We start from the raw sequence: 10,550 nt of genomic DNA on the forward strand, positions 1-10,550 counted from the left end.
GGACAGAATAGATTGAAGAGCAAGTTAATAAAGGTAAAGATGAGGAGTGGCTGGAAGGATATCTGATCGTGATTTGGTTGCCGCAGAAGTGAAAATACAAGGAAATAAAAATTGTAGAAAGTAGTGGATGTTTCTGCTGTGAAGCATTAACTGAAATTGTGGCCCTCTAGTTATACACTACTTGCTGTCTAAAGAAGTGATTTAGATTGATTTAATTTGCAATATACTGTGTAGAGATTGGGCAGCTACTAATTTGTCTTCACACAATTGTAATTGTACTATTTTATCTTGAAGTTACTGGTACTATTATAAAAGGCTTAGATTAAGGTAGTTGCTGTAAGCTGGGTGCTATATTAATCACTGTCAGTTATTAAATTTTAACTTTTTATATCTTACAAAACAGGATAGCGTTATTAGATTTCCCTGCATGTGTTATTGGAGATCCACCAGAAATGACTGCTGAAGCATTGAAGCAGGCAGTAGCAGCCCAATGAGTGGTAATGTAAGTCCAGGTGGAAATGGAAGTCCCAGTGGTGGATGTAAACGAAGGGAACATGAATCCAACCAGTGGTGTGTGTTGTTGGAGAAATATGTTTTCTTGCGCAATCTCCAAGAATACTCAATAAGTTATGCAAATGGAAACATTCTCAGTATTATGATGCTAGTTGTTTTCAAGTCAGCACCAATACTTAAACGAACATTGAAGGTGAGTGAATATGTATTTCAGTAGATTGCATTCTTGATGTTCTCCCATAGTGCTATTCATAAAAATTTTGTAAGGTGTAGTAGTCAATAATTTTTATTTGCCATGAGGATATGGATGAATATACATTGATACTCATTTTCATATTGGTATCCATAAGAAATTTCAAATGATTTGAAAGATTAGGTGAAGAAAATTTATGGACTTTATTGAAAGATCACTATTGTTTCCTGGCCAAAAATATTAATTTCAATTAAGGTATGTAACCATTAATATAAGTATCGACTACTTGAGCCACCTTTCTGAGTTGTTTACTACTATAAACTCTCCTTAGGTATTTGATATTTGCATCAGTCCTGGAGTGTAGGGAATATAACTTTTGCATTAATGGTCAAATGTTTTGGGTGAGCTTCCACATTTCAACTAACAGTAAATGACAATCTTTAGAGACAAATCTTTGGAAAAAATTTATCATCTTTAAAATTTTATATTTAGTCTACCATGAACAGTTACATTTAACATATTACGTAAAATATTTTTTTATTTTAACTTATTACATAATACTTTTTATTTACAAGAAGAAACAATTTGGGCAAGCCTTGTGAGACTTAAAACTTTTACATCATCACTCTGGTTAAACTTAGTAATAAAAATAATAATAATACAGTCCAACCTCTTAAATCTGGGAACCTTGGGACCAGGCACTGCTGGACCACAGAAAATCCCGAATACAGAATACATTCTTAAAAAATGAACCCCTATGTAGACATAGTCTTGCAAGCTGATTCCACATACAAATGGCCTGAAGTTGCAGACTTGGCCTACTACTTAGCTAATTCTGACACTGCTTACCATTTTATTACTCATATACTTTCTTTATCATTTTATAACTTCATACTGTATAATGTTCTTTAAAAAATACAGTAGTGTACTTTATTTAACACATTTAGCTTATATCTCTGGAGTTAGCTTAACAGCAAGTTTATTTAACACATTTATTTACATTCCTGGAGTTAGCCTAACAGTAAGTCAACTACAGCATTTAACTTTCCTATCAGCTTTTCTCATCTTTAGAATGTTACTGTGACTGTCATCTCCTAAATTTACATTATTCATAACTATTGCTATTAGTTTTTCGTCATTTTATTCTGACGGTAGGAGGTAATGAAACGACAAAAATAAAGAATGAATTTGGCATTCACTCAGTGCATTTGAATGCCGTCGTCCAAACGTAAACAAAAATCACACTGCCATCTATTGAGGAAAATGAACACTAAACACTGCTAACGGGAAAAACATTTTCTGTATAGATAATGACTTAAGCTTATGCTTCCTACCACCAGCATCATTTGATTTCATGGGTGGCATATCGAATGAGTAAACATGCAGCTTTATAAAAGAAATGATCAAAACCATATCAACTATAAGTCTTTCAAGCACTCTAAGAGTAAGGAATTCATGCTTTGCTAAATGTCTCATTGTTTTGATTAAAAGTTTTGACTTGGTAGAGCCTTCTCAAGTGAAATCTTTAAAAATGTATTTATTCATTTAAAGTTAATATTGACAATATATTTGGCTTCACTTATTTTCATTACTAACAATTTTTTTCATAAAAGGAAAAGATATATGGTAAATTTTTGCTGTCAGGAAGTTGTAAACAATATGTGGCACCGCCCTAGTGGCTGCGCAATGAAATAATGGCGGCTGATTCAAAATCAAGCCAAACCACGGGAATTCCTGAATCACAGAATGCCTGTTTTAAGAGGTTCAACTGTAATAATAATAATAATTATTATAATAATAACAATAATAGTATGCTCGTACCTCAGCCAAATGGACAGTTTGCAGGTCTGGCCTTCCAGTAATTACAAAATCCATTAAGTAACAAAGACGCAAGTCCCAGTATAGGCTACATGATACCCCAGGGCCGAGGCATATGAAAATCATTTTTCCTCCTCCTTTTATTATGTAACTTTATTTCATTGTAAGTCTTGAAGAGGGTCTTGTAAGCTGTTAAATACAAGTAGGAGTAATAAAATATGAGAATAAGTAATTTATGCAGTGGATGCGAGAGTTTTTTGTGCATTTGTGTGCTGATTTTATACTGAGCTAGTAGCTCTGATTTTGTGTTGCATTTTGATACACAGTGTCCACATTAAAAATTAATTAACATTTCATCTAAATCTTCATTTTTGTGTGTTGGGCTTATTAAAGATATACTACAATGATACTGTTATTTATTTATTATGGTATAAGAACATTTAAAAATTCTTGCACCCAAATATGTCTTAAGACACTTGAATGTAGGCTATGTGTATCTCTGGATTGAAACTTTGGGTGAATATGCAGTGAATAATATTTGATGTAGACAATTATATTAACCCAAGAGATACCAGGAGATGCCACTTTAGGACGCACGCACATATGCATTACAACTTCAGTAATGGAACCAATATTTTCTGCCCATTTTTTAACCTACCACCTAATGTTATACATGTATTGTAATCGCCTAGTTAAGAACAATAATAAAAAATAAAATATAAGATACTTTTTAAAACTTATATTTAAAAGAATATTTTGAAAGAAAGTATTTGTTTTTTCAAAACCACCTTTCAGTTTTAGAATGCTTCATGCAGTATTTTCTTAGACAATTTCAAATTTTTTTTCATGACAGTAGTACTCCCTAGCTATTCAGGAAACACCTATAAAAGTACAAAAATATACAACAGTTATTAATTGGTTGAATGGGTGTATATATGTGTGTGTGTATGGTAACTGTCATGTGCACACTAACTTTTTAAACCAATATTACTATCATCACTGTCACAAATTATCATCTCAATATTACTATTTGATGAAAATGAATAAACATCATCATCAAAACCATTATCTCCAAAATTTACAAAATAAAACAAATTTAAGAAAATCTTCGAATCGTTGTTCAACTTCAGGATACAAAGCTTCCCTGGTCCGCCCCTCGCTGGACGGAAGGTTTACACCTTACTATTTTTACACCTATGATTAATTTTTATACCTATAGCGCTGATTCTAGCAAACGCAGCACCTTGTGGGTTAATCAGAATTTTTACTAAGATATTAACTCGTGAAACACGGGAGTAGAATAACAGTACACAGCGCAGTAGAGAAAACATGTTTTTGATGTAGGAAAAACCTGTACTTGGTAGCTGGTGTGAGTCCTCAAAGGAGTGAGTTATACTCATGGTCCCCCGGGCTCCATAAGACAGACCAAGCAATTACAAAAAATTCTCTTATAGTTGGCTCAGCCAGAGAGTGCTTGTTGGCACAGTGATAGAATATAAAGGACTCAGAACAGTAAGGCTCTATCTCCTGTCCTACAGCATGCTCTCTCTATGTCCCACTTGCACAGATGCGTCAACAGCATATGTCGCCATCTTCCCCATTACACTCTGTCTGTCCAAGAGTTCACTTATTCTCAGGTTGTGTCAGAAATCGTGTTCAACTAAAAGCATCTTTGGTATCATTACACCAACCAGGCGATCCCCATAGTGTACGAAAGCAAATCAAAATTCGCATCCGAGGATCGAAATTTTCTCTTCATCCTCAGCACTACAACGCCGCTTGCACGCAAGGCGAAAACAGAACTTCGACTTGGATGAGAGGCTCGCCAGTACATGCCCCGGGTAGCCAATCATAATTCAGCGCACCAATCAAGACCTCCCTATAAATACCAACCGAGCACCTCATTTCTTCAGACCCTCTGCAAATCATCGCCAGAGGATGACCAACGAGCTGGTCGAAAACATGTGACGGTACCTACAATAGAACCTGAACCCAGACGAACGATTTCTGATTGGATATTTTAATAAAAGACTTCCAACATTCCGCACACTGTCCTTTTCCAACATGAATATCGACCAGTTATGACTAACATCGCTGAGCCTGAAAAGCGAATCATAAGGAGGATAGAAAAGACACTATATAAGATAAGTGCATAATACAGCCATCCTTTTAATAAGACTTGCTTAAAAGAGGGTCTACTCCCTTCAAATAATAATAATAATAATAATAATAATAATAATAATAATAATAATAATATAACAGATTGTTAAACATTTATGCACTTCTCTACTAAGTTATGAAAAATTTTAAGTAGTTTCAACCCGATCTTTTGCTGAGTTTTGGAGCTCAAGGGGGAGGGTGAACCTGTCAAGTGTAAAATTTGACATATTTGACGGGTTCACCCTCCCAGTTCCAAAACTTAGCAAAAGATTGGGGTTGAAGTTTGTTTTAAAATTTTTCATAACTTGCTATAGAAAATGCATAAATGTATTACAGTATATTATTATTATTGAATGCAAATTGCTGCACCAGCTACATTGATCTCACATAGAGTCTTCACTATTTTCCTTATAACAGTTTTTGCTCTGTTACTACAACTGGCGAGTAACGTGCTATTGTAATTAATTAGGAGTTAAATTAAGTCAAATATGGTGAACATAGTCCATAGAATTATTTGCACATAAGGACAAAAATATACAGTACAGTATGTCCATTCTGGTTACATGTCAAAATCTTGAAGTGGCCAACGTTTCTCCCTGATTCAGCAGAGTATGATCCTGGTAATGGGTTCGATAGACTGAGTGATGCTAGAGGGACCAAACTCAGCATGCTTAGTAAGCCACTGTGGAACTAATCTAAAACAAAGTTAAATTGTAGTTTCTTGTTCATGGTACCAAAACCTGAAGAGTATTTGGAATAAAGAATGAGACTTGAAATCTGTGAAAGTTTGACTGCTTGGATCAGAAATGTTTTTCCTTTGGGTGTTGGGATTAAAATTGAGAAACTTAAGCCTTTTTTCATCACCTGTCAATTTCTTTGTAAAGCTCCCTGAGGATCTAAACAAGTGACTATTATCAAAAACAGGTTTTGGCGTGAGGAAACCTATTTTTGGTAGTCACTCTTGAAAGTCTCAAAACTCTCCCACTTCCCTGATCTAAAAGGCATGGGATTTGGGCAAGGGATCATCCTGCATTGACCATCAGAGAGTAATGGCTCCTGGTCTTTAACGCCAGTTGTAAGCAAGAGGGTGGATGCTCGTGTACAATAGTCACTTCTCTTTCTTGCAGGTTCTTTGATGTTGGAGAAACTGGGTTCGTCATTGAAGAAAAGGAAAGTGCCAACTTATCTTTATTCTTTGAGTCCGTGTATACTCCATCATGTGTGTTATAATGTTAACTTCATTACAACACAATACGTAGCCAAACCAACTAGAAGAGAATGAGAATTCTTTGATATTAGTTTGGTCACCATGGAGCCTATTAGACCATGGGAAGGTAACTCCTGAGACTCAACATCGACTACCAAAAATAGGTTTTTCCACGCCAAAACCTGTTTTTTAACACATATTATGATGATGATGTAACATGATGATAATACAGTATAAAATGGATTCATTAAGGAAAATAACAGTTCATTACTATTACCTCTATTGTAAATACAGCAGTAATAGCTTGTTTGCCTTGTGCAAAATGAATACTGTGAGTGTAACACCTAGCCTAGGTCAATAGTTCAAACATGTTACATTTAGTATCTCATGTATGGTGACAACTGATAAAGTTGCTGTATAAAAAATAAGTCAATGGTTATAAAACCATGGCAGGCTGTGGGTAAACACAGATGGCTACTGTACCTACTGAATTTTCATTTCACGAGAGAAAAAGGTTACAGTTTATGAGAGAAAAAGTAGTGGTGCATTTTTTAAGTGTATTTATGAAGTATATTTTTGTTACAACATATGGGAAAAAGGTAGATACTGTAATTCCTTTTTATAAAGATTTGGTTTAAGGTGTGATGATTATTGTTTTTAAGCATATTGAGGTTTACAGTTAGGTAATGTGGCAATGACAAGGTTAGTTGAGTAAGGGTATAGAGTTGCCCCTGAACAACCCTAGATTCTTTACTCACCATTATCTGACAGGCCCTTGGCTATATTAATTGGGATAATTGTCCAGATTACTGTACATAAATACAATAATAATGATAATCTACTGCCTTTGTTTAGTATACAAATTGCATATAGTTAATGTTACAGTGGAAATTATTCTCCTTTTGCACTGACCATCAATCCCGTGAGACAATGGGTTCTTATTATATTTTCTTGCAGGTAAAGCATGCAATGATGCAGTTATATGTACTTGCTGTTGAAGATGCAAACAAAATATTTAGGAGACAGTGGAGGAAAACAAACATGAAAACTATGAGTGCCATTTATCAGAAGGTTGGTATTTTTTTATGATATACTTGTGTATGCCATTATTTGTTTTCTGTACTGTATGCAGATCCATAAGAGATTCTTAAAGAAAAATATTTTTTAAATACTTCAGGTTCGACACAGGTTAAATGACGATTGGGCATATGGAAATGATCCTGATGCAAGACCCGTGGGATTTCAAACAGAGGAATGTGCTTTAAGAGCATGTGTAGACAGATTCAAAACTCACACAGATATAGCTAACACCATTGTAAGTTGTTTCCCTTGTTAAGTCAAGTTTTCCTCATAATCAATCTGACTGTGGGTAACTGTTAGTTCATTACCTCCCATCCAATTGCTTGCGTCTGATTTTTGATTGCATAACATAATCTCTCTCCTCATAGTCTGGTCCCATTTTCAGAAAAAGTAACTTGTTAAGGCATTTCTAGTTAAAATTTGGTAACCGGTTGTTCCTGAAGGATTTGGGCTTGCTAAATCCAAAAATCAAGGTTACCAAGCAAAATTTTGAGTTTTTAACTGTCAAATCACAAAAATTCTACATGGCTGCCATTTTTTAAAATTTAGCCATAAGTTTGCCTTGGCATATGATTTAGGGATAATTTTGGACATTTCTGAGGTTTTTGGCATCAAAGAATATATTTAATACAAAGTCATGACTCACTGGTCTATTCTTTATGTAAATGTTACATGCTTAGTAATCTTGCAAAAATATAAAACATTTTAGTCATTTATAATACCCGTTCTTTCACAAATAACCCATCTTTGTCCAAAATACTTCAGGCATCATTAAATTTATGAGAGTTAAAATATAAAAAAGTAATATTACTGAACATTTATCCGTAAGCAAAATGTGCATTGTGCTGTGTGTTAATGTAAGGTTAATGTTCAGGAATAACACAAACTTCATGAATTGAAGAATGAGCTGTAACTTTTATTACTTTTATGAACTGAATATTATTACTTTTGGGGTTTGAAAATGAAAGGTGGTTTTTTTTTTTTTTGTTGTTTCAGGATTCTGACTTTGAACCTCTCGATAATTGTGTTACAAGTGTGTTGGGTCGCCCTGTTGAGTTGACTGAGTTCAAACGCCACTATGAAGTATGGCTTCAACAGGAAGTATTTCAACTGCGATAGATTGGGACCAGCTTCTAGCACCCAACATGTAATATATATTGTAGTTAATGAAAATTAGATATATATATATATATATGTATATTGTACCATGCGAACAGAATGAATAATTAAAGTAATGGAAAATGGAGGAAGCAAGCTTTAGTGAAGTGGTAGAAAAATTTTGCACAAACATGAAAAGATTACCATAGTCTTTTAGAAAAATTAGGATAAAATATATTGTAAAATTGTGCAACAAAATTTTGTGTATGGATTCTTGGAAAGCTTATCTGAATACAACACAGTAAATATATTTTAAGAAGAAATATGATGTTTGGCAATGACTCATTTTTCTACAAATCCATTAGTGATAAATATCTGTATTTTGTAGAGAGTTATCCTGAGACACACATTTGATAGATCATGAAGATGAAAAACTTCACTTTACAACCCCAAACCTTACCAGTATCCCAGAAGCTTTCTGCTTCATTCTCTGTGTCAGCCTCAATCAAGAAGACTGTAGGGAAGGGAGAAAGGCACTAAAATCTTATAATTAATGGGTTTGTAGAAAACATGTTTTAATGGAAAAAATATTGTTTGTTCACATGAACCCTTTAATCATCAGTAGTCCTGAATTGCAGTTTAGGGAAGGCGGATATGAACATGGGAATCAAGATGGTCATAATGCAAAAAGTTGTTAACTCTCCCAAAAGACAAGATCACTTGCCAAGTACGAGGTTTGACTCTGGGTACTCCAGGAAGACAAGCCTCCATGGTGCCAGGCACGCCAAGATGACTGGCATGATGATGATTGAAGTCTCTTTCCATCCCAGTCACTAGAACATGGCCCATTGCAGTGATCAGACCTATTGAATAAACATCAGAGGGCTTATGGTAACATTTCCTGAATGAAAATATTTCATAGATTTTCTTGCAGTGACAAGTGTCTGCTCGAAGAATAGCAGAAAGATTAAATAACTTGATTAGACTACAATAAAATAGAATTTTTTGGGGCTGAAATATTCACTTGACCAGTATGAAGGAAGAGTCAAGAATGAGAAGTCCTGAATGCTTATGTCTCTTCGAAACATGCCTTTGATGGCCTTTGGGCGCATAGATGGCTATTTCATCTGAAGAGATGGGAAAGGCTGGAATAGCTAAGGAGTAGTAGGGCAAGCCATGTTTTTTTTTATTTATTTATTTTATTTTTTTTAAACTTGGCCATGTCCTGAGCTCAAGGCCATATAGCCTAAGAGACTGACGGAAGAAGATCAGTAGCTGGAAGAAGCGTCACCAAACAGGACATTATTTATTGAGAAACTGAGTTATGTCCTTGAACTCAAGGCCAGATGAGAGACTGACAGAAGACCAATGGGCTGGAAGGAGAAGCTTCACCCAACAGGACACCTAAACTCAAGCCCAGATTGAGAGACTGACAGAACACCAATGTCTGGAGGTAGAAGCTTCACCCAACAGGAAATTTTTTTTCGTGAAACAGACATGTCCTTGAACTCAAGACCAGATAAGAGACTGACAGAAGACCAGTAGGCTGGAAGGGCTTCATCCAACAGGATGTTTTTCATGGCCAGACAAAAGACTGACATAATACCAATGGCTGGAAGGAGCTTTAACCAACAAGACTTTTTTCTTTTAAACTGGGGCATGTCCTTAACTTTCAAGGCCAGATAAGAGACTGACAGAAAGGTTAATGAGTGGAAGGAGAAGGTTCACCCAACGGGATGTTTTGTTTTTGAAACTGGGCCATGTCAAACTCAAGGCCAGATGAGAGAGACTGACAGAGCGACCAAAGGCTTCACCCAACAGCTTTTTTTTTTTTTTTGAAACTGAAACAAGTTTTTTTAATTCAAAAGCCAGATGAGAGACTGACAGAAGACTAATGGCAGGAAGAAACTTCACCCAACAGGTCAAGCTTCACCCAACAAGGACATGTTTTTTTTTTAAACTGGGGCATGTCTAAACTCAAGGCAGATTGAGAGACTGACAGAACACCAATGTCTGGAAGGAGAAGCTTCACCAACAGGTTGTTTTTTTTGTGAAACTGGGGCATGTCCTTAAACTCAAGGGCAGATGAGAGACTGACAGAAGACCAATGGCTGGAAGGAGAGGCTTCCCCCAACAGGACTTCATTTTTTTTTTTTTTTTTTTTTAGAAAACTGGGGCATGTCCTTAAACTCAAGGCCAGATGAGAGACGACAGAGAGGACCGATGGCTGGAAGGTAGAAGCTTCACCCAGCAGGACCTGAAGTTCACTGACATACTTAAAGATGACAAGGCTAGCAGAAAGGCTGTACTGAGGTCATATATGATAAAGAAATGTCCACCAAGGCCCAATAGAGTACTTCTGGTGAGGCTGCAGTTTCTAAGTCCTATTCCAACTTGGAGGTGTAATAATGACCTCAGTTATTGACTGGGCAAATTGACAGAACAGGTCAGAGATATTCTTATTTCCAAAATCCAAGCCAT

The 10,550-nt window shown here is 35.6% G+C and overlaps 1 protein-coding gene across 1 annotated transcript; it reads left to right on the top strand.

Annotated features, from left to right (window-relative positions):
• The first annotated feature begins 490 nt into the window (after nt 1-490).
• On the top strand, nt 491-8,090 carry LOC136833950 (striatin-interacting protein 1 homolog). The gene is made up of 4 exons (XM_067096229.1): nt 491-706; nt 6,849-6,962; nt 7,069-7,206; nt 7,968-8,090. The coding sequence occupies exons 1-4, from the start codon at nt 491-493 to the stop codon at nt 8,088-8,090; spliced, it is 591 nt and encodes a 196-aa protein (XP_066952330.1).
• The last annotated feature ends 2,460 nt before the right edge of the window (nt 8,091-10,550 follow it).

The sequence above is a fragment of the Macrobrachium rosenbergii genome, chromosome 52 (assembly GCF_040412425.1).
Source record: "Macrobrachium rosenbergii isolate ZJJX-2024 chromosome 52, ASM4041242v1, whole genome shotgun sequence".
NCBI lineage: Eukaryota > Metazoa > Arthropoda > Malacostraca > Decapoda > Palaemonidae > Macrobrachium > Macrobrachium rosenbergii.